A 27,640-nucleotide genomic window follows, 5' to 3' on the forward strand; every position below is an offset into this window, starting at 1 on the left:
TTTGTTTTTGTAATTAATTTCTCAAAAAGTCTTATGACTTTGAAATGGTTAAAAACACTGTTGTCCAACATCCTATCTCATATCTGAATCATCTCTACAATATTTTATTTTATTTTATTTTTTTGTAGTTAATTTATTTTTTATTGGAGGCAAATTATTTTACAATATTATATTGGTTGGTTTTGCCATACATTGATATGAATTTGCCCCGGGTATCTCTATAATATTTTATTGCGGATTTTCTAGCCTCTGCTTGAATACCTTCAGTGACAGGAAGTTCACTATCATATGAGGCAGCCCGTTTTACCTTCGGACTGCTTGACTGAAATAAATAGACAAATAACTTACATAGACTTTGTCTTCTTATTGTTTACTCTAGAGGTCACAGGGCCTAGAGGAATTATAGAAAACAGTCGCTTGTGATAAACAATTCAAAGCCAGGAACGGCCATGTCCTCTAAGCTGAGTCTCCTCTCCAGGGATCACATCACTCAAGCCTTTGATGTTTCCATTTGAGATGATTTTAATCCCCTCACCGGACTATCTGCCCCTCTCTGGAAGCACTCCAAATTGCTGCCCTACTCCCTGAAATATGCTTCTCAGATCCTAATGCCACACTCTGAAACAGTGCAGAATTATCTCTCTTTGTTCTCGATATAACAATTCCATTACTGTAGCTGAAAATCGCCTTGACTTTTTCAAGAGCCCCATATACAGACAACTCCCTGAACTGACTTACGCTGACCCCCTCAAGCTCCTTGTTCTTTATTGTCTGTTGCTCATTTGTTCCCCATTGATCATTCAAAAAAAAAAAAAAAAAGTAGGAAAGAGAAGGGAAAGGAAAAGAGAGACTAAAGAAACAGGAAGGGAAGGTGGAGGTAGCCATAGGAACATGGCAGGGAGCTGGAGACAGGGCTTTAAGCACTGGGAGTGACATTCAAGCTGACTGACAACCATCTTCTCAGTCTTAAAAACTACCCTAAATGTGTATAGCACTACCCTCGGTATACAAATGTGGAAACTAGAGTTCATGGTGAAAGTGCAAGTCGCTCAGTTGTGTCCAACTCTTTGTGACCCCATGGAGTGTACAGTCCATGTAATTCTCCAGGCCAGAATACTGGTGTGGGTGGCCTTTCCCTTCTCCAGGGGATCTTCCCAACCCAGGGATCAAACCCAGGTATTCTCCTGCATTGAGGGCAGATTCTTTACCAGCTGAGCCACCAGGGAAGCCCAGAGTTCACAGAGGTTCAGTGATTTCTCAAACAGCATACTTCTGACGCCCAGCCCTCAACGCCCAGCAGTTCTGGTAAAGTACCTGCTAAGACAGCATTGCCATTACCTAGGCTGGCCTTTTGGATATGGCTTCTTTAAAATTTGTTTTTTATTTATTTATTATTTTTTTTTATTGGAGGCTAATTATTTTACAATATTAGATTGGTTGGTTTTGCCATACATTGACATGAATCCGCCCCAGGTGTACATGAGTTCCCCTTCCTGAACCCCACTCCCACCTCCCTCCTCCCCTTATCCTCCCTCTGGGTCATCCCCGCACACCAGCCCCGAGCATCCTGTAACATGCATCGACCCTGAATTGGCGAGTCGTTTCACATATGATAATATACATGTTTCACTGCCATTCTCCCAACCATCCCACCTTCACCCTCTCCCACAGAGTCCCAAAGACTATTCTATACATCTGTGTCTCTTTTGCTGTCTCGTATACAGGGTTATCATTTGCATCTTTCTAAATTCCATATATATGTGTTAGTATACTATATTGGTGTTTTTCTTTCTGGCTTACTTCACTCTGTATAATAGGCTCCAGTTTCATCCACCTCATTAGAACTGATTCAAATGCATTCTTTTTAATGGCTGAGTAATACTCCATTGTGTATATGTACCAAAGCTTTCTTATCCATTCATCTGCAGATGGACATCTAGGTTGCTTCCACGTCCTGGCTATTATAAACAGTGCTGCGATGAACATTGGAGTACATGTGTCTCTTTCGATTCCGGTTTCCTCGGTGTGTATGCCCAGGAGTGCGATTGCTGGATCATATGGCAGTTCTACGTCCAGTTTTTTGAGGAATCTCCACACTGTTCTCCATAGTGGCTGTACTAGTTTGCATTCCCACCAACAGTGTAAGAGGGTTCCCTTCTCTCCACACCCTCTCCAGCATTTATTGCATGTAGACTTTTGGCTAGCAGCCATTCTGACTGGTGTGAAATGGTATCTCATTGTGGTTTTGATTTGCATTTCTCTGATTATGAGGGATGTTGAGCATTTTTTCATGTGTTTGTTAGCCATCTTTATGTCTTCTTTGGAGAAACAAGTGGTGCTTGGAAGACTGCTCAGCCACTTGTAAAAGAATGAAACTAGAACACTTCCTAACACCATACACCAAAATAAACTCAAAATGGATTAGAGAGCTAAATGTAAGACCAGATTTTATAAAACTCCTAGAGGAGAACGTAGGCAAAACACTCTCCAACATAAATCACAGCAGGATCCTCCAAGACCCACATCCCGGAATATTGGAAATAAAAGCAAAAATAAACAAATGGAACCTAATTAAAATCAAAAGCTTCTGCACAGCAAAGGAAACTATAAGTAAGGTGAAAAGACAGCCTTCAGAATGGGAGAAAATAATAGCAAATGAAACAACTGATAAAGGATTAATCTCCAAAATATACAAGCAGCTCCTGCAGCTCAATTCCAGAAAAATAAATGACCCAATCAAAAAATGGGCCAAAGAACTAAAATTTGTTTTTAAAGAGCTATTTCATCGGCAGTTACACAAATATTTGAAGCATCTCTGAGGTAACTAATGAAGAGGCAGATGCTATTCTTATTGAATCAAACTAATACAGGTGATTTAACTGGAGAGATTGAAGGTGAGAGATTTTTATGCATTTTCAACAACCTCAGCCTGGCCCTTTGAGAAAGATGAAAATTGGCATCAACAAATACAAAGTTAGTGATAACAATCTCTAGCAACATTTCCTGGAAATTGGAATAAGTAAACCTCCATGACCTGCTGACTAGAACACACCTGCTTCTTTCCTTCTCTTTAGAAATAGAGGAATAAATTCTGGTCTGAAAACCTGGGACCCGAATTCCTGTCTCAGCTTTAGCATTAACTGTGTCTGCCCAGGGAAAATCTCACAACCGATCTTACTCGTGGTTTCTTTATGTGTAAAATAAGAGTGAGACTATAATATTTCACACATTCCTGCTCAGTTCTAAGCTCTCTAGTTCTGTGGACTTACTGTTGAATATCAGGTCATCTGGCTCCTTAGAGAACTTATTGCCTGGGTATATGCAGTTCATTCTCTAAGTTGTATCAGGGTCTCATGTTGTTTGAGGAGGAGCCGCCTATTCTGACTCATATAAATATGCTCAATGTCTAGTGGCAGTTCTGCTTTAATTATTCATAATAGAGGAATGAAGCCTATTATAGAAAGTCTATATGCAAATTTTATATTGCTTGTTTATAATTAAAAGCTGGTTATATAAATCATTCTCTGAAAAAATAAACCACCAGTAAAACAACTTATTCAATTCCTTCCCACATAATGTGTGCACGCTCGGTTGCTTCAGTCATGTCCCATTCTTTGTGACACAATGAACTACAACCCATCAGGTCCCTCCGTCCACGGGATTCTTCAAGCAAGGATACTGGAGTGGGTTGCCCTGGTGGGGGTCCATGGGGGTTCCAGGGGGTCTTCCTGACTCAGGGATCAAACCTGCATCTCTGACGTCCCTGCATTGGCAGGTGGGTTCTTTACCACTAGCGCCACCTGGGAAGCCCTCCCCCATAATATGAGAAGATAAAACCAGAACATTTCTAGAGTACCTGATCTGGAGGTTCAGTCACTAGGATTTCAAATTGATTTTTGAAATGACTTCCACATGTGCCCTGTAGCCCATAGGCGGGGCTGGAGGAGACTGTCCTGCACTGGAGCTACAGGCAAAGTGACTTCAAGAAGAACCTCTAGAATGCATTTTAAATGCACTTACCTGTGACCCCAAATTGGCCACAAGTTCAAACACAATCAATGTTCTGCCAATAAAGAAGGGACAAATCACCTGCCTTCAGTGATTTCCGTGAGTCAGTTGACCTGGGAGCGTGGTGCTGGGGTTAAATTCATTCACTTGACTCTGGCAACTCCTCTGAGAGTTGGGGAAAATCAGTTCAACTTTCTCTACCATATTTTCTCATAGAACATTCCCTCTTAAATAAATATTATGAGGCTTCTTTTGTTTATGTCTATAGAGGAATTTAAAAACTGCCTCCTGGAATTTCATTCATACTTAGTAAGGTTATATAAATCCTCAGCTATATACTTTCTGTTCACTGCATGATTCATGTGCATCTTGGTTTCCTTAATGTATTGAAGTTCTTCATAGAGAAAGGCTCCATTTCTTACTTCCTTTACTGTCTCTCATGGTGTTTAGTAAAGTTCTAGCAATACAGACGCAATCATCCTGTAAACACTGTGGCACCATGGAGTTCAAGACTGCAGTTTCCAACATCAGCATGTGACAAAGTCACCTGGAGGGGAAATAAAAATTCAGAGCCCAGGATTGGTGACGTGCTCTTAGACTGGGCCTCTGTGACTCTGATACACAATCAAGTTTCAGAACTTCCTGTTTAAGTGTCTCAATTGGTAATGGCAGCAACAACGGACACTAGACAGAGAAAATAGCAGAGCAATGGCTAATACTAAACAGTGTTCAAATTTCAGGCTCTGCCACTTCTGACCAATGTGTTTTTAGGAAATGATTTAACTTTGCTGGCCTTAAGGTTTTCTTCCCTACTTACCCACCTTCTGTACTATGGGAAAACTGGACCAGATCAGTGGCTTCCTGGCTTTCTTGACCTTGATTACAGTCAGAAATATACATTGTGAGCAAGAACACATCCACATTTAACTGAAGCACAGGCTTCTACTTTTGATGTAGTCTTATATTTCCTATTGTTCTTTTATTCTATCCTAAAATTACCAAATAAACTGATTTCACATTTGACAGTAAGTCAGTTGCAGTTTGAAAATCCTGGACTTGATGATTTCTACTATCCCCTTCAGTTTTACAATTATATGGTTCTCAATTGCTGGTGGATAGTTTAGCACTGTGAGCAAGAGTGAGGGGTCTGCTGTCAGACTAGCCGCACTCATACCCCAGATCTGCTGCTGCTGCTAAGTCACTTCAGTCGTGTCCGACTCTGTGTGACCCCATAGACGTAAGCCCACCAGGCTCCCCCGTCCCTGGGATTCTCCAGGCAAGAACACTGGAGTGGGTTGCCATTTCCTTCTCCAATGTGTGAAAGTGAAAGTGAAGTCGCTCAGTCGTGTCAGACCCTTAGCGACCCCATGGACTACAGCCTACCAGGCTCCTCCATCCATGGGATTTTCTAGGCAAGAGTACTGGAGTGGCTTGCCATTGCCTTCTCTGCATACCCCAGATCTAAGAAGAACTAAATGTGTAACCTTAGAAAAGCTTTTCTACCTTCTGAGCACCCACTTTCCTTGTCCATAAAGTGGGAATAATAAGAAAACCTATCTTATAGGGTGGCTAAGTGAAATACCCCAATGCATCCAAAGCATTTAGAATAGTGTCAGCATATATTAGGAATTCAATAAATACTATACTTCATATTGTTATTATTTCTCCTAAAACAAACTCTACAGAAAATTTGGTAAGTAAACATAAAAAGAAAAATTCACAAAACTGAATTTTAGACCTTAGCAGCTGCTTCATAGGTCCTCCCCTCCAAAGTAACTTAGTAGTTTTGTTGAACAAATATAAATGGACAAACACAAACTAATGATACAAGCAAAATCTCCTTGTTAAAGAAAACCCCAGGTAACATACACTTGATTTCAACAACACTAAAATTGTACCACACAAAATCATGCTAGAGTTATCCCTTCCAGTTCAAAGAAGTGGGATTTGATCTGTATTTAGAATTAGTGAATTCTGATTATAAATACATTGCCAGACATAAAACAAAAACTGTTTCCATTTTCATGGGTTAATAATATTCTTCAAACATTTAATATAGCTAATGTGTGAATTCAATAAGGGCATTATATCTATTTTATTGCCCAACAGTTGCTAGGTAGGCACTTGTTACTATGAAGCTATGCTTTTTAATTTTTAAGCAGTACACCCTTAAGTAATACAAAATTATATGCCTAAATCAGTGCTTCCCACCAAGTAGCTACCTTGAAAGATTGATTATAACGTTCTAACATCCTCCAAAACGAGCCACAATGCAGAGTATGTTTCTTAATGCTTCCACAAAGTTTTGTTTGGATCAGTCAAAACCTGGCTGTGTTCCCAACTTATTTGCTATACTTTATTTAAACTAGTCAAAGGGACATTCACTTTCACGTGAAAGACGACAGCTTTGAATAATACCCCTTTGCTTAGCTGAGATGGGGGTATTCTGTAGTATAAAACCATTCTCTTAAAGACAGCGCATGGGAAAATATAACAAGAGTTCATCTCTACTGAGAGTTCAAAGAGTTGATTAATCTTAAATTTAGCTCTCTTCTTATATACACACACATTTTCTACTTTATAAATGAAAACTATCATTTACTGAACACCTACTAGGTGCCAAGTCCTATTCTAAAGACTTGCCACACATTATCTTAAGTAAGTCCTACAATAATCCTGTGATTTCCACGTTATTATTTACCATAGGAGAGAAGCCAGAAGATTTGCTAAAGGACACAGCTAGAAAGAAAGAGAGCCAGACTTTGAGCCCAAGGAGTTCTGATTCTAAAGTCCATCTGCTTTCCATTATTGCTTTTCTGGATTAGCTGGGAAAGAGTTAAAAAAATAAAATTCAGTAGATGTCAACACTTATTTATGAATAAATGCACAATATGTGGAATAATGTATAGACAGATACACACACACACACACACACACACACGGCCTTCCCTGGTGGCACAGATGGTAAAGAATCTGCCTGCAATACAGGAGACCCAGGTTCAATCCCTGGGTCAGGAAGATTCCCTGGAGAAGGAAATGGTAATCCACTCCAGTATTTTTGCTGGGAAATCCCATGGACAGAAGAGGCTGGAGAGCTATATATAGTCCATGGGGTTCCAAAGACTTGGACATGACTGAGAGACTTTCACTTCACTTCACATATACATATATATATGTATGTGTGTGTACTAATAAAAACTATTGAAAACATGCTTACTAAAAGGTTACAACTCTGAATTTCTTAAATGGGGGAGGAGTGTAGGAGTTACACATTGTTTTAGAGCAACAATAACCACAGCATCATTACCAACAGCAATAATATGCATCCTTTACTGGTGGGCAGCCTCTGTGAGCTTTATGTATATTACTTCTAATTCTTATAGAAAGCCTTGGCAGTAGTGAAATCCTAGTCTTAAGAAGCAGTGTGTTGAGACTTGAGTTAATATTTTAGGAGTAACTAAATCTACAAATAACCACTAATGACACCTACTTAGGATTGTTCTAAACATTCCTCATTTGAAAAGAAAAAACTATACTAACCCTTTAATATACATAACAATCTAGTATTTCTTACAGAAAAATTCATTATTATTGTTATCATTACACAGCTGGGAAAATAAAGAGATTTGGATGCCATTCTCCTGGTTTATCTTTCCAAAGCCATGGTGGGGACCCATTAAACCATGGTGGGCTAGTTCCAATGAACATTTATGAATTGCGAGATACTGTGGTAGGTCCCGGGCCCACCATTTTCTTCTTCCCTTTTTCCAGTTTCTGGCTTAAACAGCCAGGATTATTTGAGGTATGCTATTGGTACACTTCCCAACTAGTGATAATTGAAGCAAGAAATGTTTCATTTGCTTAGAGTTTTGATCAGGAGCGTTTGTGCCTGGATTCAGTATATGTCTGTCAAGGCCATATTTCACTCACATTTCCTCTCGCCAAGGTTCTGCGCCTGGAACAAAATGCATTTTTCACAAATATGTAAATCTCTGCCAAACCGTTCTTAGGCTTTTATTAACTAAGAGCTTCTCAATTTAGCCTCACAAACTGTACTTTTTTCCCCAAGACCAGATGCTTCCTGAACCATCAGGTCAGATGCTTATACCATCTAGTGGAGAGAGACAGAAATGAACAAGGTTAACATTTTTGAAAATTTACTAATTTTCTAAAATAGCAAAATCAGCTTAGTTTTCTAACTAGTAATATTAATAAAAGCACTATGGCTAGAAAGGAAAACAAATACATAATTTTCAGCTGATGGTCAGGACCCTATGACTGTTAGAGTCAATATATTTCATAAGCTTCTTTCCTTCCTCCCTCCTTCCCTCCCTCTCCCTTTCTTCCTTTTTCTCTTGTTCTTTCTTACTAAAATCAGTGGCCAATTAAGGTGGTGCTAATAGATGGGGAGACAGTGGAAACAGTGTCAGACTTTATTTTGGGGGGCTCCAAAATCACTGCGGATGCTGATTGCAGCCATGAAATTAAAAGACGCTTACTCCTTGGAAGGAAAGTTATGACCAACCTAGATAGTATATTAAAAAGCAGAGACATTACTTTACCAACCAAAGTCCGTCTAGTCAAGGGTATGGTTTTCCCATGGTCATGTATGGATGTGAGAGTTGGACTGTGAAGAAAGCTGATCACCGAAGAATTGATGCTTTTGAACTGTGGTGCTGGAGAAGACTCTTGAGAGTCCCTTGGACTGCAAGGAGATCCAACCAGTCCATTCTAAAGGAGATCAATCCTGGGTGTTCATTGGAGGGACTGATGCTAAAGCTGAAACTGCAATAGTTTGGCCACCTCATGCGAAGAGTTGACTCACTGGAAAAGACTCTGATGCTGGGAAAGATTGGGGGCAGGAGGAGAAGGGGACGACAGAGAGTGAGATGGCTGGATGGCATCACCGACTCGATGGACATGAGTTTGAGTGAACTCCGGGAGTTGGTGATGGACAGGGAGGCCTGGCGTGCTGTGATTCATGGGGTCGTGGAGAGTCGGCCACGACTGAGCGACTGAACTGAACTAAACTGAATAGTAAAGAACACACCTGCCAATACAGGAGACCATAAGAGACACACATTTGATCCCTGGTTTTGATCCCTGAGTTGGGAAGATCCCCTGGAGGAGGGCAAGACAACCCACTTCAGCATTCTTACCTGGAGAACCCATGGACAAAGGAGCCTGACTAGTTACGGTCCATAGCGTCACAGAGTCAGACACGACTGAAGCAACTTATCATTCATACATGCACAACAAGTATTAACCAGTCCATCCTAAAGGAAATCAACCCTGAATATTTATTGGAAGGACTGATGCTGAAGAAAGCTCCAATACTCTGGCCACCTGATGTAAACAGCTGACTCATTGGAAAAGACCCTGCTGCTAGGAAAGGTTGAAGGCAAAAGGAGAAGGGAGCAGACAGAGGATGAGATGGTTGAATGGCATCACAGACTCAATGGACAAGAGTTTGAACCAACTCCAGGAGATAGTGAAGGACAGGGAGGCCTGGCGTGCTGCAGTCCATGGGGTTGCAAAGAGTAGTACATGACTTAGCAACTGAAGAACATCAACAAGTATTAAAAAGGCATTTAGTGTTTGGACAGCTCGATTCTAGGCACTAAAATAGATGAGCCATATATTTTTCAGTTATAAGATATGATCCTCATCAATAAGAAATGTGTAACTCATTTTAAAACATAGAAACATTAGCCAACTAGGGCTTGTCCATGAGATTTTCCAGGAAAGAATACTGGAGTGGGTTGCCATGCCTGCCTCTAGGGGATCTTCACAACCCAGGGATCAGACCTGCTTCTTTTATGTCTCCTGCATTGACAGGAGGGTTCTATACCATAGCACCACCTGGGAAGCCCAGGTTTAATGCTTAATGCTTAAACATTGTGGTAAATTACTCACTGCTTCACGGTCTCCTCGGTGGAATTCTCTGTCCATAAGACCCCTAACATGGTAGTACTGTTTCCTGTGTTTCAGTCCCCAGCATCCTCCTCCCCCTTGGTAAGCAGTCCCATCCATACCTCCTCAACGATATAGAAAAGGCCTAAGTCTTCATCTCTCAATCAGATCTCTCTAAATTCCCATATCTTTATTTCAGACTGCCTCTTAAGCCCTTCTACTTGAGTGCAGCATATATAGCTCAAACTCAATTATTCAGATCTAATCTCAGAATCTCTTCACCCCAGCCTTAAATCTATCCTTCCTCTGGCATTCTTGATTACCTGCCATGATACTTCCCCTAGGCAACTGGTCAAAAAAAATTTTTTTTAATGTGTGAATTTGCCTCCATTTCTTTCTCTCCTCTATCATCTATTCTCAATGGGTCTCAAGTTCCTGAGGGTATCTTTTCCTCAATAATCTTTCTAGTTCCTTCCATCCTCTAGCCCCCATGTCTCTGCTGTATCTCAGAGCGTGTCCACCTGTTGCATTTTGCCTGATGTCCTTGATTGCGATACACCCTTTTTTGTTTTTCTTCCACTCTGCGGCATGACATGACTAATGGTCTAATTTGCAACTCTGACTAGGAGTCTCCTCTTTTTAAATTGCATAGTCATTCCTCATTACCTACAAGGTGAAGTCCAGTCTCCACAGCAGGCCCTTCATTACCTGTTCCCATCCATCTCCCTCGTTTGAAGACATGCTTTGGACCCACTTCTGTGTACCTTCTTAGTCCTTACATTCCAGCTCTCTGCCCAACTCAATTACAAATAAAAAGGCCTGCCATTTCTAGAATTCCTCCATACTGATATGCAAGTGCTAGAACCTAGGACAATCTTGACCAATGTGCTTTATCTCCAACTTTTTTCAAGTCAAAAATAACCTCCCATATAGGGCTTTCTCTGACCACACCAGTTCCTTTATCTCCAGCTCAGAAAAAAATTAAAGCATTTCTTTAGGTCTTGGGAGAATTTTCCTCTCCTTTGCACCTATCTTCATTGCACACAACATGACACATTGTAAACATCTCCAAGTTCGTAAACCTATCTATTGCAGGTAAGGAACTTGAAGGTATATTCCTCTTTGTGTCCTCAGGGAATAATATAACTCCCACATACAGGAGACGGTCGAGGGGATTTTACGGTACAAATGAATGAATGAATAAATGAATCAATCAATATTCATAAGAGGTTCTGTTCATATTAAACTTAACTGCATTTCAGAACTGCTAGATGATTTTCCTGAGGTTACCCTGCCAGAAATTGCAGAGTCAGGATTCAAAAATCTATTTTTTGGCTCCAAAGCCCATGATGTTTTACAATAACCACATTACTTTCTGCCTGGAAGCAATGAAAACCTGGACTGGGATACTAGATATGGATAAAAAGAGGAAGGTGAGAACACTCAGACATTTGAAAACCAATGGGAGATTACAATGAAAAAAAAATTCCATAAGAAATTTCAAAGTTTCTCCTCTAGAATATTAGCATAATACTATTACATACTAATATCAAAACATCAATAGCACTAAAGATAGCTACCATTTTTGCATATTTCTTATGTGTCACACTGAGCTCTTTGTAGAGTTCAAAACTCAAAGAAACCTCAATGAATGCCATTATTTTACAAATTAAAGAAACTGAGGCTTAAAGCAGTTAAAAAACTTGAGAGAGCTCACACAGCTAATAATTAGAAGACCAGGCATTTGATCTGATTGAGTCTGATTCTAAGGCCAGGATGAATTTTTATGTTAAACTTTTCTATTGATTGTACTAGCCATTGTCTATGTATCTATTATGTTAACACTATTTTCAGAAGTGTATATATCCATACAAAAAATAATTTTACTTGGAAGAAAGGGTCCCATGACCAAACATGTTTGGAAAATAGTGTATTAACCATGTTCCCATCTTAGAAGTTTATATTCAGTTCAGTTCAGTTCAGTCACTCAGACGTGTCCGACTCTCTGCGACCCCATGAATCACAGCACACCAGGCCTCCCTGTCTATCACCAACTCCCGGAGTTCACTCAAACTCATGTCCACAGAGTCGGTGATGCCATCCAGCCATCTCATTCTCCTCCTGCCCCCAACCTTTCCCAGCATCAGAGTCTTTTCCAGTGAGTCAACTTGTCGCATGAGGTGGCCAAAGTATTGCAGTTTCAGCTTTAGCATCAGTCCTTCCAATCCTTCCAGGATTGATCTCCTTTAGAATGGACTGGTTGGATCTCCTTGCAGTCCACGGGACTCTCAAGAGTCTTCTCCAGCACCACAGTTCAAAAGCATCAATTCTTCAGCGCTCAGCTTTCTTCACAGTCCCACTCTCACATCCATACATGACCACGGGAAAAACCATAGCCTTGACTAGATGGACCTTTGTTGGCAAAGTAATGTCTCTGCTTTTTAATATACTATCTAGGTTGGTCATAACTTTCCTTCCAAGGAGTAAGCGTCTTTTAATTTCATGGCTGCAATCAGTATCCACAGTGATTTTGGAGTCCAAAAAAATAAAGTTTATATTGCATAATATCTTACTAACGACTGAGAAATTCTTCAATAAAGTTAATGGACCTAACCTTTCAAAAGTTTTCAGCATTCGTTCCTTTATTTTCCTTATAATGCTGACAAAATCCCACTGGAAATACTTTGGGAAATGCTGACTCAGTTTCACCGTAGATGCCAATGAGGGAGAAAGAGGAAAAATAAAAAAGAAAATAAGATGTGGTCCAGTTCACAGGAGCTGATACATTTATTAGGAGCAAGATAAATGGAATAGCTAAAGGCAAACACAATACCTGATTCCACAAAAATTATTTAGGTTAATAGAATAAGGTATACATAAAAAAGATAATTATGCAAACTCCTTGTGTTACAGGATGTTATAATCAAGTGGAGTCAGGCAAGAGTTAATAGGAAAGACTTCATGGAGAAAGAGAATTTATTACTGTGGCTAAAACATACTTTCCTATAAGTAGGCTCTGGCAACTCTGGTAAGAAAATAGTTTGTGGAACAAAGCACACTTAATCTTTTCTGCCTGCATTTCTGTATATTGGCTTCTTCATTCTTGAGCAATCACTCCCTATAATTTCCCCCAATTTACCCTTCCCCCAGATTTCCTATTGTTTTCCCATATACATTTAACAAATGCCCATTTGTTCAAGAGTGTAAGAGTCTATCCTAACCTCTCACTATCTCACTTTCCAGTAAAACTTCCCAGAATCGTTTATCTGGTCTCAATGAGAATCAGAAGACAGAAAATCATATTTATCTGATTAAAGCAATCCATACCAATCTATAAGAAGATAGCTTTAATCTTCCCTGTAAATAATCACTGGTGGCTACGATTATAAGATGTACCAACTTTTTGGGTACCTTAGGAGATGCTGCCAATTTTAACTTCAAGATATCATTGATTTTAGGACACACTCAGATTTCAGATATGTAATACATGAGGAAATAGGTTTAAAACTGATAAAATGCTGTATCCGTGATGATTAGGTAAGGGGACAACAGATGGAGAAAAATAAGTCTGTGCCTTTGTTTCTTGCTTATTTAAATATCAATGTCACCAATCCCCCAGAAGTCAACTGTTCATACTGCCAATGACAAATAATTAAACAAGTACTTGTTGAAGGTCTGAGAATATACTAATGAATGAAACTAACACAGATTGACCTTGAAGGCATTCATATAGTGATGATAATATTGACAGTAAATTTATTAAGGCAAAACTCATAGTTATAAATAACAATAGAATTAAATAATTGGTTAAATTTCTGATCAAACAAATATGACAACGTGAAACAACATAGAGTAGCTTTATTCATTTATTGATCAATGTTTGAATCTGTAACTTGTACAATGCTCATTTCTGAAAATTGTAAGGTAGTTTATGAAATTCAGCACATATAGAATGAACATTTTAAAAGATGAATAACCAAATAAAAAGGACAGAAATAGATCTTGCCAGGTCCTGGGAAGGATAAAGCATGAGGGTTGTGGTGTGAATGGATGTACTTGGGTTTTTCAATGACACACACACCTACTGTGAGGACTGTTTCTCAATGCAGGAAACTCCAGTTGCTCAAAATGCGGTGTGTCTCTCTTGCTGAGAAGCAAATTTTTACAGTCTCAAGAGATTCTTCAAAAGGGAACTAGCCCCAAATAACGAGCTCTTGTCTTGGGAGAGGAACATAGTCCCTTGGGAGTTTACTACTGGGCAGATGGAAATATTTTAAAGATAGAACCTATTTCCCTTCTCTTTTCTCACCATGTTCCCATCCATCACCACTCTTCCCTGTTCTCATTTAGAAAAGTAATTTTCTTACAAATTCACTTATAGCATATTAAAAAGCAGAGACATTACTTTGCCAACCAAGGTCCGTCTAGTCAAGGCTATGGTTTTTCCAGTGGTCATGTATGGATGTGAGAGTTGGACTGTGAAGAAAGCTGACTGCCGAAGAATTGATGCTTTTGAGCTGTGGTGCTGGATAAGGCTCTTGAGAGTCCCTTGGACTGCAAGGAGATCCAACCAGTCCATTCTAGAGGAGATCAATCCTGGGTGCTCATTGGAAGGACTGATGCTAAAGCTGAAACTCCAATACTTTGGCCACCTCATGTGACGAGTTGACTCACTGGAAAAGAGTCTGATGCTGGGAGTGATTGGGGGCGGGAGGAGGCGGGGACGACAGAGAATGAGATGGCTGGATGGCATCACCGACTCTGTGGACATGAGTTTGAGTGAACTCCGGGAGTTGGTGATAGACAGGGAGGCCTGGTGTGCTTTCATTCATGGGGTCGCAAAGAGTCGGACACGACTGAGCGACTGAACTGAACTGAACTTTTAAGAATAAGGCTATATGGGAGAAGAAAAAGACCTTCATATTTTACACACCTAGAGCCAAGGAAAGACAATCTGACCCTAAGATCTCTTTAAAAATAGCAGAACAGTTTAGGGGATGGCTGGATGGCATCACCGACTCGATGGACATGAGTTTGAGTGAACTCCGGGAGTTGGTGATGGACAGGGAAGCCTGGCATGCTGTGATTCATGGGGTCGCAAAGAGTTGGACACGACTGAGCAACTGAACTGAACTGAACTGAATATAGCACAGGAGTGATAAAGAATACAGATTTTGGAACCAGAAAGATCTGAGACACCAATGAGGGCATTCCTATTCACTAGTTCTATGATTGAAATGGAATTATTGAATTTTCAAATCAGGTATAATGCCTCAAATGAGATAAACAAAATAAATGATTATAAGATATTTGTCACAGTAGCAGATTGATGATAACAAAGTCAAAACGTTTGTTGTGTTTTCTATGTGCCAGCCACTTACTAAGCAATTTACATATGTCATTTTATTTAATTAGTATAAAACATCCTATGAGATAAATATTACTACCACCTTCATTTTACAGAGGAAGAATCTGAGATAGAGAGCTAACAGATAATCTGTAAAGAGTACTCTGATAGATGCCTGGGGCCTCACAGTACCTAAGATTCAGGAATTTGAATTCCTATTGCAGAGCAAGGATGAGCAATACATAATTAGCACTCAGATTCCCTCGGAGAGCAACACGCATATTTAAAATCACACTTGACTGTCTTTTGTGTCCCCATCACCTATTATAATACCCATAGTAGACACTCAGTTAATATTTATTGAGCTTATCTAAACTGAAAAGAAAATGCTCACACTTTATTATAGGCCAGTTTCTTTCCTGGAGGATTCTAAGGTAGCATCTGAAGAGAACACATCCCCATCTGGAGGCCAAGAAAGCAAATTCTATCCAATTCTCTGCTAAATTGCATTTCTCCTTCCAACCCCATACTTCATACTGGCCGAGGTGCTCTAATGAAAAGAGGCTAAGCAATCCATCTACCCGCCAAGCAGCGGGGGTGCTCCAAAGGCAGATGAATCTTAGAGCCGAGGTTTCAGGCGCTGTGTGGCAATGGGAGAAAAGACTGTCAAACCTGCAACAGGCAGATTACTCAGCTAACTGTCTGGATCCCACTAAACATGACATTTAAACTGTTCTCCAGCAATCTCACACTCTGTTCAGGCATGCCACATGTAAATTCCTAATTAACTACTAGCGAACCACATTGTTGTCTATTTTTTTAAAGATTCATTTTGATTATAATATTTTGATACTATTTTTATTGAAAAAGAAATCTTTTTTAGGATTTAAGATTTATTTTGACCATTTTTAAACTCTTTATTGAAATCGTCAGAACATTGTTTCTGTTTTATGTTTTGGTTTTCTGGTCACGAGCCACGTGGGATCGTAGTTCCCCGACCAGAGACCGAACCTGTAATCCTTCAATTGGAAGGTGGAGTCTTAACCACTGGACTGCCAGGGAAGTCCCCACACTGTCTTCTAAGTAGGATTCAGGGGGAGGTACCTAACTGTGTGTTTTGTCTCCTCACTCTTCCCCCTTTTAGAGCTTGACCCAAGAGCACCAGACAGATCAAAGAAGCAGCAAGGTTGAAACTGTGCCAGGTCTAATGGAGAATCTGTACCCTCTCAGCACATCCCTGACTCTAATAAGCTTCCTTTATGAGAAAATAACACATTAGATTTTAATCATGGCAGGTTTTCCAAACACTTGAACTGTGATAATATAATAACCTCTTAACGACTTGATTAGGAAATGTGTACTGTGACTATAAAAGTACATGTGCTTGAGCCTGATCATGCAGGGCCATGCTGGGGCCAGCTCGTCCTGTCTCACGAGAACTTCATGTGCCCATCTTTGTAAGTGCGTTCAGCTGCTTCAGGTTGGTAACCTGAAATCAGCCACGATGGCAGTGTATACACCTTGACACTGGCAAACGCAACACATTGGGCTGTTTTCCTTTCTGGAAAAATTGTGCACATTTATTCCTATCACTGTTGCTGATAGAAGAAAGATACACGGACTCTTCATTAAGACAATCTAATAGTATATCTTGTTCAGCACAAACCACACTCTAGAGGGTCATGACGGAAACCCCCTGGCCCCAAAATAGCTAACTGGTAGGCTGGGTGCAGAAGCCTGGACGAGGTCACCTTTCCAATCCCTTTACAATACTCTGGGGGGCCACACCTCTTAGCAGGTAATTCCAGAAAGGAAGACAAGCCTATTCTAACCTTGATGTTTCATAGCAGAGATTTATTATTCACAGGTGGCTACTTTTAAAACTGATGTGAGAAATCTTCAACAAAAGACATCACTACAGTAAAACCATGAACACCATAAAAATAAATAAATAAAGAATATAGTAAGCAAAAAGACAGAAGGGACCAACTGAAACAAAATAAAGCTGAAGAAAACAACCAAAGTGGAAGACATTGAACTCTGAGATTCCTGGAGTCAAGAGATAAAGGGGAGAGAGGAAAGATTCCTTTCTATCTGAGAGATGATCTTCAGAAAAAAACAAAATTGCCTTCAACTTGAATAGACATTTTCCAAAGGAGGCATGAAGCCACATAACACATGGTATAATCCCCCAAACTGCAGATGTTCAGATAATTAGATTATCAAGTATATGCTGAATATGTAACATACAAAATGAAGATCTGATAGTCTTTTTATTATTTTGTTCATATTTTTTTACTGTTGCCAGATTAGATTTAGACTAGCCTCCATCATCCTTCTCCTGGCTGACCATACCTATTCCCATCCATCAGTGATTTCCAAAGAAAATTCTTTGGAAAAGAGTTCTTTTCTTTCTGGGAAGAAATGAACAATGAGTTTCAACAGCAAAATATTAAATATTGACTGGAACTTGATAATTAGCCTAATATTCTAATTAATGTGCGGTAACCAGAACTAGTTCATTTAATAATGCAGGTTTAGGCTGCCAAGGTACTTAAAATGTACCAAATTTTGGAACTATATTAAACATAATATAGCCTTTCTCTGATGTTTTGGAAGGTATAATAAGATCCCAGAAGGCATCAGGGAAACTTTCATGGCTACATTTTTTATTGCAACACAGCTGTATGAAAGTGCCAGTGAAGTGAATGTTCTAGATAACAAAATAAGAAGTTTTTAGCAATATCAAGGGACTATTTGGTAGTTTTTGTTTTGTTTTACATTTAAGTTTGCTCCTATTATGTTATTGACTCTAGTTCCGTTTTCCCTTTAATTGACTTTAATCAACATTTATAAGCTTTTACCCAAGATACAAAATCCCATAGCATCAGCAAAGCAAATGACACAGTAAACTGCAACTAAGGAACACAGAAATTTCTTAACTCTCATTTCATTGTTCCTTCCTGTCAAAATAGCACTTACCAAAAAACTGTTTCAAATCTAAGAAAAAAAAATGTAGAACGCATTGGAAAAGTATGACACCAAATAGAATTATAAAATAGAGCTGTTGATGAACCAACTCACAGTTTCTATTTTAGTCTACAAGGTAAGGCAACTACTCGGTGTCACCATGTTATATTTATCTGGAGCCAAGCAAATAGAGGGAGAAATACAATTTGAACGAAATCTTGAAGTCCTCGTGGGCTCTGTAAATACACAGATCAGTCTATTTTCCCATTCAGTTTGTCAGTGTTTGGTCTCTCCTTAGCCCATTTGCAGAAACTAAAAGGATTTTCCAGACACTTAAACAAATAACAGTAAGAGTAACTGTCCTGTGTCAGGAATTCCAGGTAAACCTCCAAACCACAGAAAGGCCCTTTGGCAACCATGTCCCACTGCAGTGTTTTAAAGGAGCCCCACTTAAGCCAGCAGACATCTCCCTTAGCAATGCATACTGTCCCCTGCCGCCAGCTCTAAGAGCAATAGAACTGACCTTCAGAGGAGAGATGTGAGACTGCAGGACGTATCCATGGACATTCTCTATCTGAGACAGGTTCTTTTCTGACACGTGCACCAGTTCAGGGCCTCTCACTTCGTGGGTCAGTCGAGGTAAGGAATGATCGTGTGGCGCATCCTCATCTTGATAGCGATACTTCTAGGAGGAAAGACAGACAAAGAAAAATAGCGTGAGCGTCTGCAAAAGGTACCGTTCTGAACTTCACGTTCTCACTTCATTTACAGGGGGCAGTGTGCACCGATTGCTGACATCACCCAACAGACTTTGCTGCAGTCCCTTTGGGCGGTCACCGTAAACTAGGTCAGCAGCGAGCCACACTGAACCAACCATCAGTGCCAACCAATGCTGATGACTTGTCTTTGCCTATAATGTACTATCTCTGTTTGTAAAACATAGAAGCATGATAACAAATGAGACAGACAATTTACCTAAGTAGGTGAGGAGGTATCCCTTCAAAGGATCAGAATAGTTAAATATGTGCTAAAAATTTTAGGTCAAGGATGGAAAATTAAAAAAATAAAAGAAGTGCGGAGCAAGAAGACAGAATTCTGATGCAGCCAGTTGGGGAATCTAATTTTGATTCAGAAAGCATGAAAGTTGTAAGTTTTCTAGGAACTAAGGGACAATTTCTGCCACCTGCATTGTTTGTATTGGCCTCCAAAGAAAGAATATTTTCTTCCTTTCATATCCAAGGAGGAGGAATGTTGATTTGGGTTAGTTAGACTCTAGGACAAAGGTTCACAATTTCCAAAGATGGAGGTTTCATTTAAATAACTTAAAAATTAAGGGAAAAAAAAATCTGCCTGTATTATATTGAGAGGATTCCCTGAGGGGAAACAGATAATAGTTCCTTCTCTCTTGGTCCCTTTTGCTCCTTGTCATCTTCCTTCCACATGCCTGTAATAGTAACAGCATCCTCTGTCAACAGTAAGGCCCTCCTCTGGGTCTTCCAAGCACACCAAAGGAAGCTGGCAGAGAGAGAAAAGGGTCAGGACAAGGCATGCTCTGTGGAGGGTAGACACGGCCATGGGTCAATCTCCATCTTCAGCCTTGGCCTGGGTGTCCCATTTTGCTGTCTCTCTTTGCTTCTCACCCCATTTCCTTCAGACCTATCCCATTGTTAGAATCTCATTGTTTCATGGCTATTAGTCTACTTGGGAAAGAAAAAAGGGAATACTCTATATCCCACATGTAACCCAGCTAATAAAATGTTAGTTTGCCTTGTTTTTCCTTTGTTCCCTGTGAATGGCAAAGGGGTATCAGGGGCAGAGGTCCAAACACTGACATAACACAACAGGTTTACCTGTAATGCCTACCACTTCCCAGTACCCCTTTATTATCATCACCAACAGGTACTATTATCACATCATGTTACAAACAACACATTTTCTTACAAAATCATTCTTATGTTTCTCTCATTTTTAGGTGAAAAATATGATTTCTTAGACATCAGGTCTCCAGCTGACTCATAAACTGACAGTAACAAGAGGAATCACTCAGGGTTGGCAATTCAATCTGGAGTCCATTCTTACTCAGAAGTTGATCATCATTACTTGTATTTTCCAGGGAGGCTTTCCACAATGTTCCAAGCTTAATATCAGTTTCAAAACAAAAATTACAGCTGACAATATCATGAAGCAGTTTGCAAAGGACTCTCATTTATTTCTTTCACTGCGAATCTTTTTATCTATGATGCTCCATTTTACTTATGAGAGAACTGACATTTAGAGAGGTTAAGAGACTTGTCCAGGACCCCCTACGTACTGGTCATGAGAGCCGGGACCCTGTCCAGATAATTGGAATCTGAATCCTCTTTCTACTCTCATAAAGCGCCCCCCACCCCCATTCCAAAAAGGAGATGAAATCCAAGCCTACAGCAGCTTGGTTAAAAAAAAAAAAAAGCACTTCATGGGGATAGACAACAAAATGAGGCTAGAACATTCCTGTGCATTACAAAATACCATACTTTTATTTTCCTGACTCTATGAATAATTTGGGAAGGTCATCTGACTTAGAAACATGAATCAAGCTTAATATTCATTTTGGATCAGTTATGTGGTGTTCGCTGGAAGTGGAATAATGTCACACACATGCCCAGTTTACTGTCTCTGGCTTTCAGCCTACAGCCCCTCCACAATTCCTCCCCGCTCTTCAGTTCCCTTTCTGGGAGGCACTGCTATCTCTGCGATCCCCTGAGCCAGAAAAGTAGGAGTCAGTGAGTCTCCATCCTCTCTTTCACCCCCTGCCATCTGCCAATTCAGTAAATCACTGTGTCTGCCTCATTTCTGTCTCAGATAGCTCTTGAGCCTATCGGTCCTCATCCCCCACCACCTCCCTTAACCATTGCCCACGTTTGGGTTTGCAGCTCTCAGCTGGACCACAGCAACAGCCTCTGGGCTGGACAGACTGCTGCTGAGGTTGCCCCTTTCCCATACATCCTGGCCAACAGGGGTCCCCAACCCTCCGGCTACGAACAAATAGCAGTCTTGTGGCCTGTTGGGAACTGGGTCGCACAACATAAGTGAGCGGCCGGCAAGCAAGTGAAGCTTCATCTGTGTGTGCAGCTGCCCCCCATCGCTTGCATTACTGCCTGAGCGCCACCTCCTGACAGATCAGCAGCAGGATAATCAGGTCATGTGCTTGAATCATCCTGAAACCATCACCACCCAACCCCAGCCCAGCGAAAAAATGTCTTCCACAAAACTTGTCCCTGTGGCAAAACGGTTAAGGACGGCCGCTGTCCATATGCCAAGGGGCTGGCTTTCTGAATCTTACAGAGTCTTTCTCTTTAAAACACCTCAGTGGCTCCCACTGACCATGTGACAGAGCTCAAGATCCCTTTCCTCGTGATAAGGGACCCCCAACACCACTACATGAGCGAAGTCCCCACCAGTGCTGAACTCTTGAATCTCACTGCTCTTACTGCAGGACTATGGAATAAACATAAACATACCATTACTTCCAATTTTAAAGGATTTTTTAAAAAATTATTAAATACACATACAATTTACCATCTGAACTGTTTTAAGCATATGAAAGTGTGTTAGTTGTCCAGTTTTCTCTGACTCTTTGCGATCCCATGGACTGTAGCCCGCCAGGCTCCTCTGACCATGGAATTTTCCAGGCAAGAATACTGAAGTGGGTTGCCATTCCCTTCTCCAGGGGATCTTCCCAACTCATGAATCCAACCCGGGTCTCCTGCACTGCAGGCAGACTCTCTATCATTTGAGCCACTAGGGAAGCCCCTTTTATGTGTATAATTCAGTAATATTAAGTTTATTCACACTGACGTGCAACCGATCTTCAGATTTCATCTTGCAAAACTGAAACTCTTTACTCATTAAACAACTCACCATTTTCTCCCTTACAGCCCCTGGCAACCTCCATTCTACTTTCTATTTATACAAATTTGACTACTCTATGAATTTGACAATTCCACTTTGTATCAGTGGAATCACATGGTATTTGCTCCTCATGATGGGCTTACTTCTTAGTGCCTTCAAGTTTCCTCCATAATGAAGCATGTGACAGGATTTCCTTCTTTTTAAGCTGAATAATATCCCACTGTATTTATACACCACATTTTGTTTCTTCATCCATCTGTAGATGAGCTGTTGGTTGCTTCGACCTCTTGGCTATTGTGGGTAAAGCTGTCATGAACATGCATTTACAAAAACATGTTTGGAACTATGCTTTCAATTATTTTGGAGAGATACCCAGAAGTAGAATTGCTAGATCATATGGCAATTCCATTTTTAGTTTTTTTAGGAATTTTTTAAGCTTTAAAAACTTTAACATATGTGAAGCCATATTCATGTCACTCATCACAGCCAGAAAGAGCTTGTGTTCTAAAACCTAAATATCCAAGAACACAAAAAGTAAAATTTTGCAAAGTTAAACTGATTATAGAAGCTCCTCAAAGATTCCTGCAGTAAGATTCAGCTGGTACAGAGAAAGATTTCATTCATAAAAATGTATATCTCACTGAATTGTTTGGCAGAATAAATCAGGACACAGAGAGATAATAAACTTGGTTAAACTTACATGGTACTGTAAAGAACTTATTTAATTATTTACATAAAATGATATGACCAACCTTGATAGTATATTAAAAAGCAGAGACATTACTTTGCCGACCAAGGTCCGTCTAGTCAAGGCAATGGTTTTTCCCGTGGTCATGTATGGATGTGAGAGTTGGACTGTGAAGAAAGCTGATCGCCGAAGAATCGATGCTTTTGAACTGTGGTGCTGGAGAAGACTCTTGAGAGTCCCTTATACTGCAAGGAGATCCAACCAGTCCATTCTAAAGGAGATCAATCCTGGATGTTCATTGGAGGGACTGATGCTAAAGCTGAAACTCCAGTACTTTGGCCACCTCATGAGACGAGTTGACTCACTGGAAAAGACTCTGATGCTGGGAAAGGTTGGGGGCGGGAGGAGAAAGGGACGACGGAGAATGAGATGGCTGGATGGCATCACCGATTCTGTGGACATGAGTTTGAGTGAACTCCGGGAGTTGGTGATGGACAGGGAGGCCTGGCGTGCTGTGATTCATGGGGTCGCGGAGAGTCGGACACGACTGAGCGACTGAACTGAACTGAACTGAACTGAAGACCCAATTTGAAGAGTGATACAGGCTTAAATTAGACTGTAAACTCAATCTTGATGCTCAATTAATGCTTTATTATTAAAAGTGGTTCATCTTAACATTCATTGATCCTCTGAACTCAATCTTGACATTACCTTTTCTCAGAAGCTTTCATGAAACACATGTCTGAGGTTTTGTGGGTGTTCCCATAGATACCTATATTCCCCAAATCACAACTTTTATCATGCTATATGACTGTGTATATTTTGAGTTTTTACACTGCACTATAAGGTTCTGTGAGAACAGGGGCCATTTGGGTCTAGTTTATCCCCATATCTGCAGTCCTTTAACCAAATGCCTGGCACATATGCTCTATAACTATTTATTGAATAAAGTTACGGCTGACCATTAAACAAATCGATGAGTTGGGTATAACCTGCTCAAGCTACCAAGTAATTCTGGCTCCTGAATGCAACCTCTTTCACTGTAAAACATTGTCAACTTAGGTTTAAGCAAAAACAGACCACATCGTTGGACTGACACAATCTTAAAGGACATCAGATTCTTAAGCATTATATATCTCTCATCACATCTTTCCTTTCAGTAATACATGCTAAGAACCCAAACTGACTGTGAACCAGTTCTTGACCTTGAGAAGGCCACGCATTACCGAGTAAATAACACACATGTGCAGCTAAGTCACATGCACACGATAACAGCTGTGTTACTGAGTGTAAACGGAGAAATGGGTAATCAACAGCTCTGAAGCTTTCCAGATTGAAGAGGATCTAGAATGACAACAGAAAGAAACCGCTGCTTTATTGACTATGCCAAAGCCTTTGACTGTGTGGATCATAACAAACTGGAAAATTCTTAAAGGGATGGGAATAGCAGTCCACCTGACCTGCCTCCTGAAAAATCTGCATCCAGGTCAAGAAGCAATAGTTAGAACTGGACATGGAACAATAGACTGGTTCTACATCAGGAAAGGAGTACATCAAGGCTGTATATTGTCACCCTGCTTATTTAACTTATATGCAGAGTACATCATGAGAAAAGCTGGGCTGGAGGAAGCACAAGCTGGAATCAAGATTGCTGGGAGAAATATCAAAAACCTCAGATATGCAGATGACACCACCCTTATGGCAGAAAGTGAAGAAGAACTCAAGAGTCTCTTGATGAAAGTGAAAGAAGAGAGTGAAAAAGTTGGCTTGAGGCTCAACATTCAGAAAACTAAGATCATGGCATCTGGTCTCATCACTTCATGGCAATAGATGAGGAAACGGGAAACAGTGAGAGACTTTATTTTCTTGGGCTCCAAAATCACTGTGGATGGTGACTGTAGCCATGAAATTAAAAGCCACTTGCTCCTTGGAAGGAAAGCCATGACTAACCTAGAAAGCATATTAAAAAGCAGAGACACTACCTTGCCGACAAAAGTCCGTCTAGTCAAAGCTATGGTTTTTCCAGTAGTCATGTATGGGTGTGACAATTGGACTATAAAGAAAGCTGAGAACTGAAGAACCGATTCTTTTGAATTGTGATGTTACAGAAGACTCTTAAGAGTCCCTTGGACAGCAGGGAGATCCAACCAGTCAATCCTAAAGGAAATCAATCCTGAATATTCATTGGAAGGACTGATGCTGAAGCAGAAACGCCAATACTTTGGCCACCTGATGCAAAGAGTTGACTCGCTGGAAAAGACCCTGATGCTGAGAAAGATTGCAGATCGGGGATAAGGGATCAACAGAGGATGAGATGCTTGGGTGGCATCACCAACTCAGTGGACATGAATTTGAGAAAACTCCGGGAGATAGTGCAGGACTGGGAAGCCTGGTGTGCTGCAGTGCATGGGGTCGCAAAGAGTCAGACACGATTTAGTGACTGAACAGCAAGAGACCTAAACAATACTCCTCCTGGTACCAGACAAGGGGTCCTCCTCCTTTATTTTTCCAGTTTTCTCCAAGAGATGACTAAGCAAAAGATGACAAGAACCAGTGAGAAGTGCCATGTTTAAGTCAAACACCAGCCTCCAGAGGAAGCATTCTGATATGGTTTGGAAGAATCTCTCTGCTTAGATTTAACTTCAGCTATACCAAAAAAAAGTTTTTCTGTACTACTAAGACTACTATTAATATTAACATTATTAACAAAAATACTAATTCTAACATGAATGGTAATATTAAAACCATTAATAATAATTCACCTGCAATGCAGGAGACCTGGGTTCAATCCCTGGGATGGGAAGATACCTTGGAAAAGGGAAAGGCTACCCAATACTCCAGTATTCTGGCCTGGAGAATTCCATGGACTACACAGTCCATGGTGTCAAAAATAATCAGACATGACTGAGCGACTTTCACTTTCATGTTTCAGGAACTATGCTAAAGGCTTTACACACATCATTACATCTGGGAGATGGGTATTATAATTTCCATCACCTCCGGCTTGGTCAGATGGGCAATTTTCTCCAAGCTTACATACCAAGCAAACCAGGATTCAAACACAAGTCTGACTCTGGAGCTAGAGTACTTCACTTAAATATTCTTCTAAACTAATTAGGACTCAAAGATCTTAAGAGACTAATTATATCTTCAGGAAATATAACTATCAGGAAATCTTCAAGAGTCATCTGACGAGGGAGATTAAACCACTCTGCAAGAGGTCACACCCTGATTTAAGAATCTGCTCTATACAGATGAACTTATCAATATTTGCAAAGCAGAAATACAGACACAGACCTAGAGAAGAAACACATGGGCACCATGGGGGAAAGGCAGGTGGGATGAATTGGGAGACTGGGGTTGACGCAATACACTCTATGTATAAAATAGATAACTAACGAGAACTTGCTGTGCAGCATGGTGGTTCTGCTCAGTGCTCTGTGGTGACCTAAATGGAAGGAAATCCAAAAGAGAGTGCCGGGAGCCAGCGAGGGAAATCCTACCCATGGCAAAGGTCAATCGGGGAAGAGGCCTGACGGGCAAAGGCTAATCAGGGCTCGAGGAACCCCCTGGACTTACCTGAGCATCTACCCCAAAGAAAACTGGAGTCTGACTGCTTTACTATCTTACGCCTCTTACCAAGTCCTCTAATACTTACAGGGGCTTCTCCTCAACCACCTTTCTCTGAAAACATTAATTCAGAGCTGTAGTTTAAAAGTTCTCCTCGGCTTAATAGGAGTGTTCCAATCCAAGCCCCTCTGATAGCTTTCTAACTTGCATGACAAGTTTGTCCGGGCTCTTACAACTATGAGTGTGACTGTTTATAGCCTCCCAGCCATGCAAGGACAGAAAGCCTAATATTATAAAATACAGGAATCTGTTGAAGAAGTTAAAATCATTAGAGTAGTACTAAAAAAGATTTCATTGTTGAATCAATGCTTGCTGCAAAGTTTATCTATTGTATCCTTGGAAATATATTAATCACATATAGAGAATATAAGTAGTAGCCTTTGATTTAACCACATCAGATCTTAAGTTAATAAATTCCTTTCTTGCAGCTCACTACACCGGTGCCTTATAGGAATGTAACTTTGTTATGTGTCTAGCACCTGACTCTAGGAAAGTCACCTGAAAAGAATATAAGCCTTTTACTTGCTAACTAACCTATTGTTAGGAGAGAGGGCCATAAACTGTTAGCAGGCCCCCTGGCCAGAAGAGGATGTAAACCACCTAAAACTTTTATCACAAGACACACAAAAATAAGCCCTGATCCTGATAAGGGTCAAGACTGCTGACCCCGCGTGATTTTGGCGTGACTCTATACCTCCCTTTCTCTGTTTCTTATGCGCATAACTTAGGGTATAAAAGCAGCACTGGAAAATAAAGTTTTGGGCCTTGCTCACTGAAGCTTGGTCTCCCCGTGTCGTTCTTTCTCTTTTTCCATCCTTTTCTCTATTCTCCTTTTTCTGGTTGAGATCCTTGGAGCGCTGGGCCCTCTGAGTTTACTTATCTGCCTGGGCTTCTAAGACTCACTCGAGGGGGTGCCCTGGTGGGGTGCCTCCAGTGATTCAAGAGGGCGCCTGCGGCCTACGTAAACAGAGCAAGCCCCGTGCTGGGGTTTTATTGGTTTCCAGCATAAACCAAGGAATCATCAGCCCCTGTCTCTCTCTCTTTCTCTCTCTCTCTCTCTGACGCCGACGCCGTTCATCCCGAGGATACCCTGGGTCATATTGAGGCTGGTCCCCGATAAGAGAGGAGATACATGTATGCATATAGCTGATTCACTTTGCTGTACAGCAGAAACTAACAGAGCACTATAAAGC

The 27,640-nt window shown here is 40.6% G+C and overlaps 1 protein-coding gene across 1 annotated transcript in view; it reads right to left on the minus strand.

Annotated features, from left to right (window-relative positions):
• Positions 1-27,640, minus strand: part of DLG2 (discs large MAGUK scaffold protein 2) — a 1,481,746-nt gene that overhangs the window by 1,242,701 nt on the left and 211,405 nt on the right. Inside the window, exon 2 of the mRNA XM_088832356.1 lies at positions 18,762-18,920. Coding sequence (XP_088688482.1) covers positions 18,762-18,920 — 159 coding nt within the window. The remainder of the gene's footprint in view (positions 1-18,761; positions 18,921-27,640) is intronic.

The sequence above is a fragment of the Moschus berezovskii genome, chromosome 25, assembly GCF_049115385.1.
Source record: "Moschus berezovskii isolate FMDL1 chromosome 25, NW_MosBer_1.0, whole genome shotgun sequence".
NCBI lineage: Eukaryota > Metazoa > Chordata > Mammalia > Artiodactyla > Moschidae > Moschus > Moschus berezovskii.